The 20,511-nt window shown below is 38.4% G+C and overlaps 1 protein-coding gene across 1 annotated transcript in view; it reads right to left on the reverse strand.

Moving 5' to 3' along the window:
- The window catches only part of LOC132277139 (uncharacterized), a 63,652-nt gene that overhangs the window by 7,098 nt on the left and 36,043 nt on the right, over positions 1 to 20,511 (reverse strand). Inside the window, exon 2 of the mRNA XM_059778888.1 lies at positions 18,494 to 18,581. Within this exon, the coding sequence (XP_059634871.1) occupies positions 18,494 to 18,581 (88 nt within the window). The remainder of the gene's footprint in view (positions 1 to 18,493; positions 18,582 to 20,511) is intronic.

Consider the following 20,511-nt stretch of genomic DNA (forward strand, 5'->3'; position numbering starts at 1 on the left):
ATGTTCACGTGGCATTGGCAATACCAGTTTCGGTTCACATCCCTTTGTCATTGAAATTATATGGCCTCGGGTAGAAGGCTTTGAGGAGAGAATGAAGCATTGGTGGGAAGGGTATGAAGTGAAAGGCAGCTCGAGTTTCATCCTTGTTAGCAAGCTTTGCCTTTTAAAAGAGGATGTTAAGGAAAGGAATAAGGAGGTGTTTGGCAAGCTTGAGTGGAGGAAGAACAGAATATTGATGGAGATTGTTGTGCTCGATCGTAAGGAGGGAGCGGGGGTTTTTAATGGGTTAGAGAGGAATGCAAACTAGAGCTCAAGAAGATTGCTATTTCATAGGAGATTTCGTGGTGACAAAATTCTAGAGCTTTGTGGCTTAAAGAAGGGGATTGAAACACGAAATCTTTCATAGGTTGGTCAATGCCCATCCAAGGAGTAACCATATTGGAGAAATCCGAGTGAATGGTCTTGTGTGGAGCAAGGAGGAGGATGTTAGTAGGGAGATTTTGCCATTCTATCAGCACTTGCTTATGGGGAGCATCGAGGGACAACCACTGTTGGATGGTTTCGAGTTTGATGTGATCTTAGTGGAGGATAGAGATGAGATAGATAGACCATTCACTAAAGACGATGCGGTTACTGCCTTAAAGAGTTGTACTAGGGATAAGGCACCGGGAGGTCATGAAGAGAGGTAATGGAGGCTGTCAACACTTTCCATGAGCATGATCGGTTTGAGAGATGTATGGATGCCACTTTTGTAGCTCTTTTTTTTTTTTTTTTTTGTTGATAAGTAATAATCGATTAAAAAGCGTTCAAAAGGGGAACGCGTCCCGGATATAAAACGAAAAAAACCCAAGGACCCATGGAGTCCAATATATCAACAATGTCTACAGATGAGGAGCAAGAGCTTCCTTTAACATGGCAGCGAAGAAGAAGTTTCAAAGTCAGCAAGGACGATTCCCTCCCTTCAAAAACTTTGTTATTTCTCTCTTTCCAAATGCACCACCATAAACAGTGTGGAGTAATCCTCCAATAATCTTGTGCATGACGTCGAACGTGGCATCCTCTCCACGCATTGATCAGATATCTGGAGGATTGAGGCATCAACCAATGCATGCCAAACAGGCCGAAAATAAGCTTCCAGCAATCGTACGCCACCGGACAGTGCAAAAGGATATGATCCACAGACTCCCCATCACTTTTGCATAGGCAACATCAATTGACATTAATCTTACCTCTTTCGCAAATTGTCAAGTGTGAGAATGTTGCCCCATACGGCTGTTCAAACAAAGAATGCCGCTCTAGGTGGAGCCTTAGACCGCCAGATGGTCTTCCATGGAAAGACCGGACCGACGAAGTTGGAAAGGCATAGGAACATGGACCGGACGTTAAATGTTCCATTGGAAGAAGGAACCCACACAATGTCGTCATTACCTATGCTAATTGCCTCCTGCTGAGACAACAAATCCAAGAAGGCAAAGGCCTCTTGCAGCTCCCAATCTTGAAAAGAATGTCTAAAATGAACATCCCAAGTAACCCCACTACTATCAAGCTGATAGCAATTAGCTACAAAGGCGTGTCGATCGACTGCGATTCTATAAAGTTTAGGAAAGGAGCATGACAACAATTGATCTCCACACCATAAATCTTCCCAAAAACGAATACATCGACCATCGCGAACCTTGAATCTAATATGCGAAGAGAAGACATCCCAACCCTTCCGAATAAACTTCCACACGCCTACACCTCCCGCTATAGAAACTGGAAGGGAGGACCAACCACCACTCTCCTCCCCAAAACGACAAGAAACGATCCTTCTCCACTGGCTATGACGTTCCTTGCCAAATCTCCACAACCACTTTCCCAAAAGAGCTCTATTGAAGGGAACCATCTTCGGGATACCTAAGCCTCCTAGCTTCATGGGCTTACATACTTGATCCCAGTTAACAAGATGATACTTGAATTCGTCATTCCTTCCACCCCATAAAAAGTCCCGTTGGATTTTTTCTATCCTTTTAGCTATAGAGCACAGAATTTGGAACAGGGATAAGAAATAAGTGGGTAGGCTCAAAAGAGTGCTCTTGATAAGAGTGACCTTCCCTCCCTTTGACAAGTATTGCTTCTTCCAACCCGCCAACCTCTTCTCGAACCTCTAAACGACAGAATCCCAACTCCCCACCGTCCTGGAGGAGACCCCCAGAGGCAATCCCAAATAGGGAATAGGAAAAGCTCCCACCCCACATCCAAGAACTGCAACTAGGGAGGAGATATCTAGGACATCTCCGACTAGGACAAGCACACTTTTACTAATATTTACCTTCAACCTAGAAACCGCCTGGAAACAAACAAGAATACACCTCAAGCCTTGAGGTTAAATGAAGTGGTGAATGATGAAATTTCAAAGACCCAGAATCCTTTTGTTGGAGGGAGGCAGATATTGGATTCAACTCTGATTAACAACAAGTGTGTGGACTCCATGCTAAGGAACAGGGTGTCGGGTTTGATGTGTAAGTGTGATGTAAAGAATGCTTACGATGTTGGAGTTTCCTACTTCATATGCTAGAGAGGATGGGCTTCAAAGAGAGGTGGAGGAGGTGGATTCGATTTTGCATCTCTTTAGTGAGGTTCACAATTTTGGTGAACAAGGTCCATCTAGATTCTTTGGTAGCTCTCAAGGGTTGAGGCTGAGGACCCCCTGTCTCCTTTGCTACTCATTAATGCGATGAAGGCATTCAACAGGTGAGGAGAGCGGTGGATTTGGACAATATTAGAGGTTTTAGAGTGAACATGGATGCATCCTGGCAATTGGAGATATTATATCTTTTGTTTGCCGATGACATAGTCATCTTCTGTGAGGCAAATGAGACTCATTTGAGGAACTTTGAAGTGTTTTGGTGTGCTTTTCGGCTATGGCCAAAAGGTCAACATGGGGAAGAGTGTTATTGTGCTTGTGGGAGAGGTGGTGGAGATAAAGACTTTTTAACTGATATTCCGGGGTGTGCAACGGGGGCATTTCTGGTGATGTATTTGGGCTTACCATTGGGAGCTCCAACAAGGAGGGTGGCTTCGTGGGATCCACCGAGTGGATCAGTTCAAGAGGAAACTTGTAGGGTGGAAGAAGCAATATCGATTGAAGGGGGGCGACTTACTTCATTGAAAAGTACCCTTTCTCTCCCTCTTTCAGAATCTAGTCACCGTTGTTCAGAGAATGGAGAGATTGCAGAAGAAATTTTTATGGGCAGCAACCTTTTAAAGCATATAAAAGGCATGGCAAGGAGGGTTCTAAGGCTCAAACCTTAATTTGGCACATGCTAGACGATAGGGGGTCCACTTGGAGTCTTGCATGATTAGGGGGTTTGGTCAAATTGCATTATTTTGGTAATTGCATTAATTATGGTGAAATTTAATTGTTTTGGTAACTTGCATCAATTAACTTATTTGTTACTTTATTAAGCTAGAGTCAACTTTTGATTAATTCATGAAAAAAAAAAAATAAAAAAAATAAAAAACCTTTTGATTTCCTCCATTGTAGGGTAATCAAAGGGTCATCCTTTATTATAAAAGGATATTACGTAATTCTGATTAGGCAGTCAATGAATGAATAACAAAATATCTTTTGAGATTTCTTGTGAGTGATTCGCAAATTCTGAGAGCGTGAGGCCATCTCTACGTATGATACCTAGCCCTTGTTGGAGTGATTCCAATAGGCATTTCTTTGTTATTTTCAATTCTTCTTCTCTACCAACAACCCTTGAATCTTAGCTTTGTTTTCTGAATTTCCAGCCCACACAATTCTTAGTTGATTTTGACACAAATTGGGCTGAAATTCAATTGTATTGAAATCACAATGAAATTACATTGTTATATACACTTCAGAGGATCTAAATTAGGAAACTCTAAAACTAGGAAACTGTCTAATCCTAGAGATATTGACCAAAAACTAATTCCCTAAAATCAGGGATTACAATGACTAAAACATTACAAAATCTCCTAGCTAATTACAGCTATACACACACTGTTTCCTTATTTATAGAACCGAATTTTCCATAGATTTCTTCTAGTTGAGCCTGTTCTTTGTCCTACATCAGTTTTTGATATCAGAGCTTGAGTTGACGTCATGTCGACACAATCAAGATATGAAAGATCGGATAGTAATCAGCAAGATAAGCTGATATCTAAGCTTGTGGAGCAGCTTAATGGGTTGAATATCCAATTCAATGAGTTAGAAGCCCGAATGTGTCAACCTATTAACAATTTTGGTCTCGTTGAACAAGTAACTGCATCCAGTACAAATGATGGCAATGGTCGAGAGCAACATTTTTTTTTTTTTAATAAGTAAAGGTAGAATGTGAGGGCTGATCCACCACCACACCCAATGTCTAGGGATGAATTGTCATGTGAAATACATAACGCTGGGGATATCACAAAGAAAATTAAAATAAAGGTGCCAGATTTTGAAGGGAAGGTTGATCCTGCTGTATTTTCTGATTGGCTTGCTTCGATTGAAGAATATTGATAAGTGCTCAAATGTTGCACATTTTAGCACCTAAGCTAGGGCATTTTAGTCCATTCATATATCTTACTTTCCCGTTTTAGTTCTAATTCTTGTTTTTATCTATTTCAGGTCAATAAGGTTCAAACAGGCTGAAAAGAGCCTATTAGCCCATTTTCAGAGTCAAGAAGAAAATCCGAAAAAAGTCAGAAAAACTGCACTGGAGAGTCTTCGATCGATCGCTAAAGTTCCCAATCGATTGCTGAGATCTTCGATCGATCGAAGTCAAGGCGGTGCCAGCTCAGTGGATAAGGTTGCCAAGTGTCAAGATATTTATGCCATCTCATTCTCAATCGATCGAAGTAAGTTGCTATCCATCGAAGACCCCTTCGATCGATCGAGATTTGGCGGGCAGAGAGCTGTTTTATTCCCGAGCGCGCCTGAATTCTACCTAACTTGGAGGCTGCGGGATTAGACCAATTAGAAGGCAATTTCTGATTTGGAGACCACTCAAGGGAGCTAGTATTTAAATGAAATTGAATCAATTGTAAAGGGTTCCAAGTTTTATTTTCCATTGCATTAGACAATTAACATAATTCTTAGATAAATTATCTCTCTAGATTAGGGTTCTTGAGCAAAGCAAAGAGGAAGAAGATGGAGTAAATAGTCCATGACAGTTGGATGACATCAACCACGAGTAGCTAGATCCTCCTCTTGGGGCTAGAGATAGCCCTAGGCTTGCCTCCAAAACTCTAGTATTTTGTTGTTTTCGGGGATTTATGTTGTAAATAATGTTTTGACCTATGATTATATATAGATCTTGTGTTTCTACATGATTTGTATGGTTTAATGCTTCCATGTAATTTTTCAATTCTATTAACATGTCTATGTGTGATGGAATGAATGGTTATGTACTTACACTAGATTCTATAAGTTTGATGCATGTCTATGTGTGTTGGAATTGTAGATCTAGTGATGATCAAGCATAGTGCTTAATTGTCTACATTTGTGACTTATTTGATGGATTATGCTCATGACTTGATGGATTGTGCTACACCATTAGCCTAATTAGTTTAATTTCCTAGTCATTAGTATAATTGTAGTGTAATTGCTTTTAAATTCCTAGATAAGTAAACAATCCATACTTGTGTTTGATGATCCATGCTTATTATGGCAAAGTGTACATTTCTCTAGATTGTTGTGTGCTCTAATTGTTGGTTTAATTGATGGATTAATGGCTTTAACTTGATGATTTGTACTACACACTAGCCTAGGTAGACAATTCACACTTGTTATTGTCATCCATACTTGTTATTTCAATTGGTAGCACACACACACTTGTCTTGCAACATTTAATCCCCCTAAATTGACAAATACTAGATGTTTAGTGAGGTGAAGCTCAGTGGTGAACTCTATGTCCAAAGACCTCTCTCTCGTTCTCTACACCCTAATCCTTTTAGATTGTTTTACATTGCATTGCTTTTAATTAAATTGTAGTATAATTCAACCAACCAAACCTCTCTTGATCATTCAACATACTAATCCAACTTTGATTCCGAGTACCTTGCAAATCCCTTGGGACAATCCCTACTCACTTCATACTACTTAGTATAAGTGTTTAGTGGTTTTTATAAATTTTTAAATGTGGTGACCATTTCGCATACTCACACTTTTTACATCATTTTGTGCATTAGCATCGGTACACACCAAATATTTTGAATGGTATGATATGAGTGATGATCGTAGAGTGAGATTTGCTAGAATGAAGCTTGTGGGCCTAGCAAAAATATGGTGGACTGGCGTTGAAGGAGATATTAGGAGGCTGGGACAACCACCAATCAGCACATGGCAAGAAATGAAGGCAAAGCTTCGAGAAAAATACATGCCGGCCAATTACCATGACAAACTGTGTGAACAACTTATCAATCTAAAGTAGGGCAGTATGTCAGTCGTGGAATATATGCAAAGATTTGATGAGTTAAAGACTAGAAGTCAAGTTGTGGAAGACCCGTTGCAAACACTTGCAAGATTCAAGGCTGGTCTAAGGTTTGATATCAGACGGGAATTGCTTGGCCAGTCATTATATGGCGTTGAACATGCTTTCAGGTTACATTGGATATGGAGGAGTACTTGAGTTATCAAACGGCTCGAAGATCTGGATATCAAACCTGGGAGGCAGCACCCAAGAAGTCCAGTTATGGAAATCGCATCACACGATCAGTAGCAGCGCAGCCGAATGGTGGAAATGCTGGATCAAAACTGCCCTTTTCCAACATGGCTGATCCTAAAGGGATGAGTATTGTGGCCAACAGAGGTAGTGGAAGGGATAGCAAGTGCTTCAAATGTGGAGAAACATGTCACATGGCATACCAATGTCCAAAGAAAAATTTACACATTGGGATAATGCATGAAGAAGAGCCAGAAGAACAAGGGGGAGAGGACAATGGGAAACATGTTTGACTATAGGATCTACAACTCTGATGATCTAGAAGAGGATGAAGATGTTCCATCAATCTCTGTTGTGAGGCACATCCTTGCAGCCCCTAAAGTTGAAAATGAAGATTGGCGACGCACATCTATTTTTCAAATGCTAGTTCGTTGTGGGAATCAAACTCGAAAGGACAATTATTGATGGCGGAAGTTGTATGAATGTTGTGTCTGTAGCCACAGTTGAGCGTCTCATGCTTTCAATCCAACCACATCCACAACCATTCAAAGTGGCGTGCATAGATAGTACTTCTATTTCGGTAACTCAATGTTGTCTCATTTCTTTCTCTTGTGGAGCTTATAATGATTCTATTTGGTGTGATGTAATTCCCATGAGAGTGACACATATTCTCCTTGGGCGGCCTTGGATTTATTATCGAGATGTGTATCATTGTGGGAAGGAGAATACATACACTTTCTTGTTAACAACAAGCAAATTATTTTGAAGCCTATGTCTTCAGCTGAAATGGAGATATATAAAGGCGGACAGGTTGTAGATGATGCGAAAAGCAAGAAAAAGTCCCTCAATCTCCTTTCAAAGAAGAGGTTTCAATTGGAAAGTAAAGAGACGGGTGTTATATATGCTGTTGTAGCAAGGGAAATCAAAGAAACTATTGTTGTTCATGATTCTTCAAAGCCATCAGAGGTCGCCAACTTGCTGTTAGATTTCTCAGATTTGTCTCCCGAAGATCTCCCTAATGAACTCCCTCCTCTGTGTAATATCCAACATGCAATCGACTTTGTACCGAGGTCTCCATTGCCTAACCTTCCAGCTTATCGTTTGAATCCAAGCGAGCATGCCGAACTTCAGAGGTAAGTTAAAGAGCTGTTGTCCAAAGGATTTATCTGTGAAGGCTTTGCTATTTCTTCCAAAGGGGTAGAAGCTGATCCTGATAAAGTGAAAGCAATTCTAGATTGGCAATTTCCAGCACATTGCAGGAAGCATGGAGTTTTCATGGGCTAGATTCATTCTATCGGCGATTTATTAGAAATTTCAGCACAATAATGGCCCCTATCACCAATTGTATGACGAATAGCCAGTTTGTTTGGACACAGGCAGCAGCATAGGCTTTCGAAGAAGTGAAGAAAAGAATAATTGCAGCTCCTATTTTGCGCCTTCCAGACTTTATAAAGGTGTTTGAAGTTTCCTGTGATGCTTCACAGGTTGGAATTGGAGGCGTGCTCAGTCAAGAAGGACATCCAGTTGCATATTTTAGTGAGAAACTTAATGAAGCAAAACAAAGGTATTCCACTTATGACAGAGAATTTAACGTTGTGATTCAAGCACTTCGCTACTGGCGTCATTACCTTCTTTTTAAGGAGTTTGTGTTGTATTCTGACCACAAGACCCTCAAATATATTAACTCTCAAAAGAAGTTAACCCACCAACATGGGAATTGGGTTTCATTCTTGCAAGAGTACTCATTCGTCATCAAACATATTAGCCGAGTTTTTCATATTCTTGCCTCCATGGCTGCTCAAGTTCTTGGTTTCGATATGCTTAAACAAGACTACTTATCTTGCAGAGACTTTACATTATACATGCTAGTTTGATAGCTGGACAGTAGGGTACATATCCTGATTATTCGGCGCATGATAGTTATCTCTTCAAAGGAACTCGACTTTGTTTGCCTAAGACATCTCTTCGTGAACATATGATATGGGAGTTGCATGCTGGTGGGGCAGCAGGTCATTTTGGATGAGATACATTGCCATGGTGGAGGTTTATATACGCTGCTCCCAGTCCCTCACGAGCTGTGGCAAGATTTAAGCATGGACTTTGTACTTGGGTTGCCTAAAACAAGTCAAAGTCATGATGCTATATTTGTTATTGTGGATCGTATTTCAAAAATGGCACACTTCATTCCTTATTCTAAGACATCCGATGTTGCCCACATTGCCAAACTTTTCTTTCAAGAAGTTGTTTGGCTTCATGTATTGCCAAACACCATTGTTTCTGATCGAGATACAAAGTTTATGAGTTATTTTTGGCGCACATTATGGAAGATGCTGAATACAAGACTGAAGTTTTCCTTTACTTTTCACCCCCAAACTGACGGCCAAACCGAGGTTATTAATTGCAACTTGGGTGATTTGGTTCGTTGTCTTGTTGGTGACTATATTAGTAGCTGGGACAAGATTCTTCCTATGGTTGAATTTGCGTACAACAGTTCTGTAAACAGATCCACAGGGCGCAGCCCCTTTGAGATTGTGATAGGTTTATGTCCTCGGAAACCAATTGACTTAGTGCCTTCACCAATTGTGGCACGCCCTAGTGCTGAAGCTGATGCTTTTAGTAAGCATATCAGAGACATCCACGCAGAAGTTCAAAGGAAGATTGCAATGAGCAATGAAACTTACAAAACACAAACTGATTTGCAGAGGAAGTTTGCTGAATTCGAGGAAGGAGATATGGTTATGGTGCGAATAAGACCAGAACGCTATCCTAAAGATGCTTATTAGAAGCTTCACGCAAAGAGTGCTGGCCTAGACAAAGTTCTCAAGAAAATTAGCTTCAATGCTTATGTTTTTGACCTACCAGAAGAGATAGGTATCAGAAAAGTCTTCAACATCGAAGGTCACACCTTGCTCAGGCCATTTTGCTAATCCATTTCTTGTTGATCCTATCCCTCGCCTTCCCCCTGCTCCACGTTTAAAGGAGGAAATAGAAGATGTTGTTGATCACCAACTTGTTTCAACAAGAGCAGGCGGTTATCAAAAATTCCTCGTCAAGTGGAAAGGACAGTTCTAACACCTAGCTCCAGACCTCTATGAACAATTTCATACATTTACCTCCCCGGGGTCGAATTTTTTCAAGCCAGGGAGAATTGGTAGAGAACAGTGGCAACAGGCTTTTTTTTTTTTAAGCGTTCAAAAGAGGAATGCACCCCTAATACAGAAAAACGAAAAACCTAAGGACCAACAGAGTCCAATAGATTAAATAAATCATCAATCGAGGAGCAATCGCTGCCTCTTACATAACAGAAAAGAGAACGAAGAATATGAGATTTTAAGTTTGCTAGAGACGATTCATTTCCTTCAAAAATTTTATTATTTCTCTCTCCAAATACACCACCAAACACAGTGTGGGACGATCATCCAAAAATCACGAGCATGACCTTTAACAGGGCATCTTCTCCATACGTTAATTAATTGAATAGAGTGCTTAGGCATTAACCACTGAACGCCAAAACTACTGAATATGAGATTCCAACAATCATATGCCACAGGACAATGCATAAGAATGTGATCCACGGACTCATCGTCTGTTTTACATAGGCAACACCAGTTAACAATGGTATTGCCGCTCTTTCACAGATTATCTAATGTCAAAATCTTTCCCCAAGAAGCAGTCCAAACAAAGAAAGCGACTCTAAGAGGAGCTTTAGAGCGCCATATAGACTTCCATGGGAAATCTTGGCCAGCAAAATTAGACAAATACAAGAACATGGATAGTACTCCATATCTACCATGAGTGGAGGGAATTCCTAAAATGTCATCACAAGCTCTACCAACATCCTTCTGTCTATACAACAACTCCAAAAACACACATGTTTCTGCCATCTCCCAATCTTGAAAAGAACGCCTAAAACGCACATCCCATGTAATCCCACTGCTATCAAGTTGATAACAGTCAACTACGTAAGTAGGCCAGATAAGGAAGTGGAAAAGCACCCACTCAACACCCAAGAACTGCAACTAAGGAGGAAATATCTGGAACATCCCCCACTGGGACAAGCACACTCTTTCCAACATTGATTTTGACTCTGGACACCGCTTGGAAACAAGCAAGAATGCACCTCAAGTATCTGAGTTGGGAGACATCAGCATCACAAAAAAACAAGGTATCGTCCGCAAACAACAAATGGGATATCTCAATCTGATAAGCAACATCTCTACCGATTGTGAACCCCCTTATGTAACCCAGATCCTCCACTCTTTTCATTAATCTGCTCAATCCCTCCATAACAATAAGGAATAAAAAGATGATAAAGGATCTCCTCGTCTCAAACCGCGCAAACTCGGAAAAAAACTAGCAGGAGATCCGTTCACAAGCACAGACCTTAATTTGGCACATGCTAGACGATGGGGGGTCCAGTTAAGAGTCTTACATGATTAGGGGGTTTGGTCAAATTGCATTATTTTGCAGAACTGCATTAATTATGGTGAAATTTCATTGTTTTGGTAACTTGCATCAATTAAGTTATTTGTTACTTTATTAAGTTAATGTCAACTTTTGATTACCTCCATTATAGGGTAATCCAAGGGTCATCCTTTATTATAAAAAGGATATTATGTAATTCTGGTTAGGTTGTCAATGAATGAATAACAAAATATCTTTTGAGATTTCTTGTGAGTGATTCGCAAATTCTGAGGGTGCAAGGCCTTCTCTAGGTGTGATACCTAGGCCTATTGGAGTGATTCCAATAGGCTTTTCTTTGTTATTTTCAATTCTTCTTCTCCACTAACAACCCTTGAATCTTAGCTTTGTTTTCTGAATTTCCAGCCCACAATTCTTATTTGCTTTCTTCTATTTGAGCCTGTTCTTTGTCCTACATCAGACGGTAAGGGGGACAAGTTCAAGTATTATCCTTTTTTTCCCCTAGGAAAAGTTGGAAAAAATATATTGATATGGAAAAATAAGGCACATGACAACCTCAAGGGCATACCCTTGGAAAAGAGTGACCTACAGTCCAAGATATATGGTTAGTTCAAGAAAAGTTCATCTCAGAGCATACATCATCACAGCAAAGGCAAACGTACAAAAATTCAAATCAAGAAAGGTTGATATCCCTAAGAGAAGTTAGCCAACAACAAGACCTCCCGCCACACCACACTGGCAATCTCCAACGCATATCTGTGAGTGTCTTGGTGCATCCTCATAATCCTCTCATACCATATATGCCAACTAATAGCAACAAAGATCCTTTTATGAGTCTTGTTTCTGTGAAAAAACCGGTCCCCAAGTGGAGCCAACGAGTGTGAACTGTACAAGTTCCAATCCAACAAATCTGAAAACCATGGCCAAACATTTGCAGCAAGGGGACAAGTAACAAAAAGATGATCAAGGTCATCTGCAGCAAGCCAACAATTATGGCATATGGAAGTAGTCTATACACACCAACAAGCCAGTGGCCTAGCGGTACCAGGCCCCTACTTCCCAAAGGAAGTTTAGAGATGCGAGCCTCAGTGGAGGCACATGTGTGAGTTCCAACTAAGAGAAAAAAAAAAAGTAGGCTATACACCTCTCCTCCTCAAATTCTCCAGAGATAGAAACTTGTTTTGAGTAGCTAGACAAGATGTAAGTGAAGCACTAGGTCTGCACCCACTCCAGGAAATTAGGAGCAGATTTGCAGGTCCATTCAAGTAGGTGGTCTGGGGATTAGAACATTGGATTTGTTCAGCAAAACCTTGTTGGGGAAGTTGCTTTGGAGATTCGGGGTCGAGAGGCACAGTTTATGGAGGGGAGTCATTAGTTTTAAGTTCGGGGAAGGGAGGGGTGGTTGCTATTCCTTGGAGGTATGTGCTTCGACGGATCCAAATCCTCTCCTTTGATACAGTAACTAGTTCCAGCCGGTTCCCACAAATCGAGGCAGTTACTATGTATACAAAGTCAATGAGGTAAATAGAAACTAATTAAATATGGTATGTATGCTATAACAGTGGATACAGTACCCACATTAAGCAGTAACCTTCAGTTTGAAATTTGAAAAGGCCACTTAAATTTCATCCTTTTCCTTTTTAGGTCAGGCCCACTTAAATTTCATCCTCTATACTCAGACAAAGCAGAGCAAAACTGAAAACCTCTTCTGTGGTCTCTCTACTCCCAACCAAAACCAAAGCAACAAGAAGCAAAATCAGAGCTACTACAAACAATACCCGAGTAACTTTGTTTATGGTTTTATTTGCCAGGGTTGCGATTCTCACTTGATGAAAAAGCATGATGAAGGGTTTATAAAAAGAGAGAACATGACACCACCAAAGATGAATTTGAGTATAAATGAGTCATATTTCTAGTTTCCGTTGAGGAAGATATTCTGTACCACTGATACATTGGTCTGCTCTGTTATTTGCCTCAGCGGTACTTTCTTTGGTTTACAAAGATTTGCAGAGCACAAACAATCTGTTCCACTCTTATTGGGTTGGTTTAATATTTTGTATTTATAATTTTATTTGTCAACCCTATTACATATTATATCTGTTTAAGCCGTAATAAATGTTGGAGAGGTAACTTGCATTTATAATCTCACTGGTGTAACTGGATTTAATGTTTATCTGTTGTAAGCCACCACTCATATCTTTAAGGTTTTCAAAAGTATCAGTAGCATACTTCTAAAATTTTAGGAAATGGATGGGATTTTGTTTAAATTCATTGCTCATATATATTAGAACAGAGTTAGAATGTTCAACTCTTACACAGAATGGACCTTATGAAATTGAAATTTCAGATCTTGCATTTTATTTTTCAATGGTATACTTGTAAGGAGTAGTCCATATGTTTTTTGGATTTCACTGTTGTAATGGAATTCAATAATTATGATTTATTTTTGTTAAGAGATTAGCTAATGATATATTGGATCAACCAGAAAATCAGGCAAAGGAAAATCCAGATAGGTTTGTTGAGAGAATCTCTCCATCTCTCTCTTATTGTTGTAACTATAAATACATAATAGGACACCATCATTTCAGTGTGGTGAAAATTTCTCAAATTATTATCTTCTTCTCTCATATATTCTCAGTTCTTCACTATTTTTTATTAATTGTGACCGTCCAGACAGAGTAATTTGAAAGTGAATAAACTATGATTTGATATGATTATTTGGAACGCAAAATAGCATACTTGTAATAATTTAGAAAAAAGATGGGATGTTGTTTACTTTCATTGCCAATACAACGGTATTGCAGCTGAGTAGAATGAAATGTTCAGGTATATATTACGACTATAAAACCAGTGATGTTTCATAAGATACTCACTTCCATTATTGTGTAAATTGAATTTGTGTCCACTTGAAATAAATTTACATCAATGTGAATTATCCTACGATTATGTTGAGATTTAATTTACATTTCTCATTTGACATACCTTACGATTAAATTGGGATGTACTTAATCCGTGATAAAATTTACATGGTGATTTATCCAAAGATTATATTGAGATTTATTTTACATTTATCAACATTCATTGCAATGAACTTGGGATGTATATAATTCGTGATAAAAATTTACTGGTGATTCGTCCTATGATTATATTGAGATTTAACTTACATTTATTATTTAACATACCTTACAATAAGACCAGTGATGTTCAGCTATATATTAGAACTATAAGACTAGTGATGTTTCATAAGATACTCACTTCCATTATTGTGTAAACTGGATTTGTGTCCACTTGAAATAAATTTACATCATGGTGATTCATCTTACGCGTATGTTGAGATTTAATTTACATTTCTCATTTGACATACCTTATGATTAAATTGGGATGAACTTAATCCGTGATAAAATTTACATGGTGATTTATCCAACGATTATATTGAGATTTAATTTACATTTATCAACATTCCTTGCGATGAACTTGGGATGTACATAATTCGTGATAAAAATTTACCGGTGACTCATCCTATGATTATATTGAGATTTAATTTACATTTATTATTTAACATACCTTATGATTAACTTGGGATGTACAGAATCCTTGAAGACTAACTGTGTTCACGTGAAATGAAAGGTGATCCTTCATATGTTTATATTGGGACTTAAAATACAATAGGATTTGAAACACATTACCTTTAAGTTGGGATGATCTTTGGTGTGGAGACCAGCCTTTGTCTTGTTCCTTTCCTAGACTTTATGGAATCGCTGCCGATAGACATGCCTATGTTGCCGATTGCTATCGGCTTGATAGCAATGGGATTACGTGGGATGTGCGCTTTAGGCGCTCTTTTCAGGATTGGGATATGGAGGAGGTTTTGTGTCCTTGGATTTGTTGTACCAACAGGACACAGTTGGCAGAGGTAATGATGCTCTCCTAACGGTTCCCTCTTCCCATGGTAGATTCAATGTCCGGTCCATGTTCTTGTGCCTCTCCAACTTTGCTAGTTCTGATTTCCCTTGGAAGATAGTATGGCAATCTAAGGCTCCCCTTAGAGTGGCATTCTTTGTATGGACAGCCGTTTGGGGTAAGATTTTGACGTTGGACAATCTGAGGAGAGGCAATATTATTGTTAACAGGTGTTGCCTATGCAAAAATGATGGTGAGTCTGTGGATCAACTCCTCGTGCACTGCCCTGTGGTGTCTAACTGTTAGAACCAGGGCCGGCCCTGGCCAAAGGCGACCAAGGCGGTCGCCTAGGGCCTCAGAATTTTGGGGGCCTCAAATTTTGTAGACCCATGTATGATGGGCTACAAAAGGAAAAAAAAAAAATTGTAACTAAATGCATCAAATCATTTAAGGGGCCTCAAATTTTATAGGCCCATTAATGTTGGGCCACCAAAAAAAAAAAAAAATGTATAACCAAAATGCAACAAATAAAGGACCTCAAGAATGATGGGCCACCAAAAAAAAAAATTTATAACCAAACCGTAACAATTGAAACTCGCCTTCAAATTTAAGGCCATCAAAATGGAGCAAGAATGATGGGCCAGCCTCCAAATGCAGCAAGAATGATGGATCATCAACTACTACTAGGGCCTCACATTTAAAGTTCGCCTAGGGCCTCTCAAGAATTTTTCAATCTAAGGGCCGGCCCTGGTTGGAACCTGATCTTTGGGTTATTCGATATTTATTGGGTAATGCCACGGTCTTCAAGGGGCCTAATCAATGCGTGGAGGGGATGCTATGTGGGGGGTCTTGCTCGTGAATATTGGAGGACAGTCCCGCATTGTGTTTGGTGGTGCATTTGGAAAGAGCGAAACAACAGACTTTTTGAAGGAAATGAGTCGTCCACGGCGACTCTAAAACTTTTTATTCTTCGTTACATCTTTAGTTGGGTGAAGGGAAGTCATTGTTCTTCTAATGATGCTTTCATAGATTTCTTGGACCTACTGGGTCCTTAGGTTTTGTTTTTGTAGTACGGACGCGTTCCCCTTTTGAACGCTCTTTTCATTTCTATTCATATTTACTTATAAAAAAAAAAAGTATATGTCCCTATGTTGGATCAAACAATATATGTCCCTTTGGGTACAAGTTTTTTCTTTCTGCTTCCTTGCAACTTGGGATGTACATAATCCGTGATAAAAATTTACTAGTGATTCATCCTATGATTATATTGAGATTTAATTTATATTTATTACTTAACATACCTTACAATTAACTTGGCATGTCCATTTGAAATTTCACAAATCAAAAACCCTAGTACAGATTATTGAAGATCTAAACCTTCAATATGCTTCAGAAATCAATAATTTCCTCTTCTTCCGAGCAATGAAGACCAAAACCAGTTGATTTTTAGGGTTTGTGTTTTGGGGTCCCCTATGCTAAGTTCAAAATTTGTGAGGGAAACGAAAGACTTGGTGGAAGACAGTGCAGTGTGGAAGATGATGTGACATAATAAAAAGTAATATCATTAAATTATTTTTTTATTAAGTATAAAGGACTAAGTATTGTGTATAGCATATAAAACTCACTTTTATATTTGTATACATACACTCCGTAACTCTTTAAGGTAGCTCAGTTAAAATTCCTAACCCAAACAAATACGTGATACGTGGCGCATCCTGGACCACAAAGTGAGGACTGGCTAGAACTGGTTCCCATTTCAAAGGAGAGGATTTTTGTCCGTGCTTCAACTGGGGTGGGGGTGTAAAAGCCATCAGGAAGGGCTGGGATGAATTCTCAACACGTTAGGTTTCGAGTCAATAGTGGGAGGAGTATATGGTTCAGGTGGATGACTGGTGTGGAGAGAGACTGCTAGCGATGGTTTTTCTAGGACTGTTTTGGATTGCAGCACATAGACTTCCTACAATAGCTGAATGTTATCGTCTTCATAACGGGAGCCCGATTTGGTATATACAATTCATGAGACTTTTTCAAGATTGGAAGGTGGACTTTGTAAAGCTCAGAGGGTGATGTGCATAATAAGCACGTCAGTGTGAGGTGTTGGGGAGGGGCGATGAGTGGGCATAGGGGGCAGATTCTCATTGGAGATTTGAGGTTCGCCCTTGCATAAGAGGTTATTGAACGTGGAGGGGTTGCCTTTACCTTAGAAGGCTATTTGGTGCACCAAAGCCCCTTCAAAGGTGGCTTTCTTTCGGTGGACAACAACTTTATGGAGGATTCTGACCATTGATAACCTCCGGAGAAAGCTTCAGATAATCGTCAACTGGTGCTGCATGTGTAAGAAGGATGAGGAGTTGGTGAACCATCTACTCTTGCATTGCCCGTGACTAGGGATGGATGGGGCTTTATTCTTGTCTGGTTCGATGTTTCTTTGGTCATGCCATATTCTACAAAGAGTATGTTCATATATTGAAGAAGATGTACAGCAGGGAAGCAAGCTCGAATTGCTTGGATTGTTGCTCCTCTTTGCTTGTGGTAGGGTATTTGGTAGAGAGAGGAGGAATAAGAGAACTTCTGGTGGGGAGAAGACTCCTATTTAAGCACTCAAATTCTCTATTCCTATTTTGTCAGTTTTAACGATAAATGGTCAAAATTGTAAATTTGTAGAGGATACGATGATTTTTGTGGATAGATTGAGGATATGGCATATTGTTTTGGCTGTGAGCTTTGGATTTGGGATGCACTCCCCATTTGAACACTTTTCTATGATATGTACTTATCAAATAAATAAATAAAAGCATTAACACTTCAATAATGGATAAGAAATGTAACTTCAACTAATATTTGCACTACCTTCTGATTCACTTGTTGAATGAATTAATACTTGTAACCCGCAACGTCAATTTCTTGCTCTTTTCATGAACATTTCTTGATATCCGTTCCAAGTCCAAGTTTGGTCTTAAAAAATTAAGAATCCAAATTTTATAATAATAATAATAAGCAATATTATGCAACAACAATAGATTGAACATACCAAATCTCCATCTATAAAAAAAAATAAAAAAATAAAAATCTCCGAACAAATAGTAACTATGTTTCATGCATTCATTGCAACAACTATAGATTTAACATAGCAAATATCGGAACAAATAGTATTTTATGTTTTATGTATTTCATTTGAATCCCACTCGGATTCCTAGAGATAATATTTATAGATTTCCCCCTCCATTTTTTCTTTTTCTTTTTTTCTCTCTTTGAACTATAGGGTAACAATCTATAGGAATCCCCCCCACCCCAACAAAAAAATTCAAATTGGATATTTTCAAATGACAAAAAAAAAAAGTACAACATATTATGAGGATAATGCAAATGAACAGAGAAGTAAATGTTAAACAATGAAAATATACTACTGCATTAGGCTCTAAGCAATAGAGCTTTTGGATCACATAACTTGTATTAAAATTATCATTCGAACGAAAGGTAATGAAAAATGAGGACACATGCATCATAAACACACTTACCTAGATCCTCAATGTAGATTGCATCATCAGCTGCATTAGTATGACATTTACGCCACAGTCGCCTGTCATTCCACAACATCAAGTCAAACTGACAATACAAAAACGTAGTCAGCCAAATTTGACGGATGAAGATGTAATTTTCATTTAAATTTGATCTCCTACAGTAGATCAAAATTCAGGTTCAAACCAAATTTAAAGGTAAACCATAAGTATTCGATGACAAAAAATTGTTAAATATGCTATATGAAGAATGTAGTAAAAGTCAACAAAATAAAAAAATAAGAAGAAGAAGAACGTAGTGAAGGGCAATCTTATTCAAGCCAAATAGTCACATTGATCAAGTTGGGATCATTATCTTTTTTCTTTTCTTTTCTTTTTTGATTAGTTTGGGATCATCACCACTATCCTTCCCTTTATCCCATGTAAATGGGATCAGTCATATCTGTTCTCTTATTTCATTCTTTGCTATTGAAATCATTTCTCCCATAATATTTAATTTTTCAATCAAGTCAAATTATTCTATCCCATATTAGTTAGCCTAATTATTTCTCTTTCTTTAAGAAAAATGTAAACACAAGAAATCCTCACCACTTTACAATGGCAGGCTATGAATCAAGTCTAGTTCAACTGAACATCTTTTTGTGTTTACCAATAAAAACCTCCCACAAGGAGTGATATAACAATAGAAGTACGTTCTCATTCATAGTATGATAAATCCTTGAATAATCAAGTATAAAACATCTTACTTTGTCATTATTTGTTTAAATTTCCACACTTCTACAATCCAAACCTGTCCTTGTCTGTCCCCAGCCCCCACCCCATAAAATAAATATAAATAAATAAATAACATAGTCCAATTATCATCGATCAGAGTCGAGCATTCCTTATCTAATTGAATAACCATTGATTAAATAATGGCCATATTTTTAAGAAACACAAGTTGACAGTTGTTATAACGTCTTTTGAGTATGAGTCGGCAACCCATAAATTTCAAATCAACTGATGCTCAAGTAAGGAACTTTTGCATATGTCATTGTGTTGTCTAAAATTCCATCAAAATAATATCTATTCTGACCTACAATTTTCATCACACTTCCAAGAAATTGGAAAGAAAGGAAAGAGACTTTACTCCAGCATACAATCAAATCTATAATTTCCAACTTTTCTACCACAAAAAGTCTTGCCACTTGCTAGTTGTTGGACATCATATTTACATGACAAAAAAGAACCAATGTGGTTTACATGGCAAGTCTTAGCAACTATCCCAGATGATTCACAACTAACTTCCTTGCAGTAGTTGACCTACAATAGAGATGCCACACTAGATTCAATATAAAATAGAATAAAGCAAATATAAATTGTTTCTTGCAAAAGGTCCAGAATTTACATCATGACCATAGTTATTAAAGGCCCAAGCCGCACCAAGGCGCTAGAGGTCTTTTGGAGTCTAGGCGCGAGGCGCGCGCCTGAGTAAAGTGAGGCGCACAATTGAAAATTTAAACTACCATAATAACATTCATATCTCATAAGTCATATCAATATTCTAAAAATTAATATTAAATATAAAAAAGTAAATCCATCAACTATACAAGCATCCAACAACCATAAAACAGAGTACAAATTTGTTTTCTTCAAAGGCAAAGCAAAATGTGTTTTTTGAATGGCAAAACAAAGCACAAAAAGAAATAAATATGTTAACAAAAAAAAAAAAAAAAGACAGAAAGATGAGAGAACAGAACAAAGAGAGAGATGTAAACAAAGATAAGAAGAGAGGAGAGATCTAGACGACAAAAAAAAAAAAAAAAAAAAAAAAAAAAAAGAAGAAGAAGAAGAAGAAGAAAGAACTGACGTGGCATCGTCGTTCATCTCTGCAACTAGGGCTTTGTCTTCGTCTCACAATCTCATTCTATCGTTGTTCGGTTAACACTTACTCTTGGGCTTTCTTATTTTTTTTATTCTTTTGAACAAAAGTTCCTTATATCGTATGATTGAGCTTTCTTTTTTTGCTTATTAAGTTG

The sequence above is a fragment of the Cornus florida genome, unplaced genomic scaffold (assembly GCF_030987335.1).
Source record: "Cornus florida cultivar Cherokee Brave unplaced genomic scaffold, ASM3098733v1 CherokeeBrave_3.0.0_Hap2_Chr10, whole genome shotgun sequence".
NCBI classification, from domain to species: domain Eukaryota; kingdom Viridiplantae; phylum Streptophyta; class Magnoliopsida; order Cornales; family Cornaceae; genus Cornus; species Cornus florida.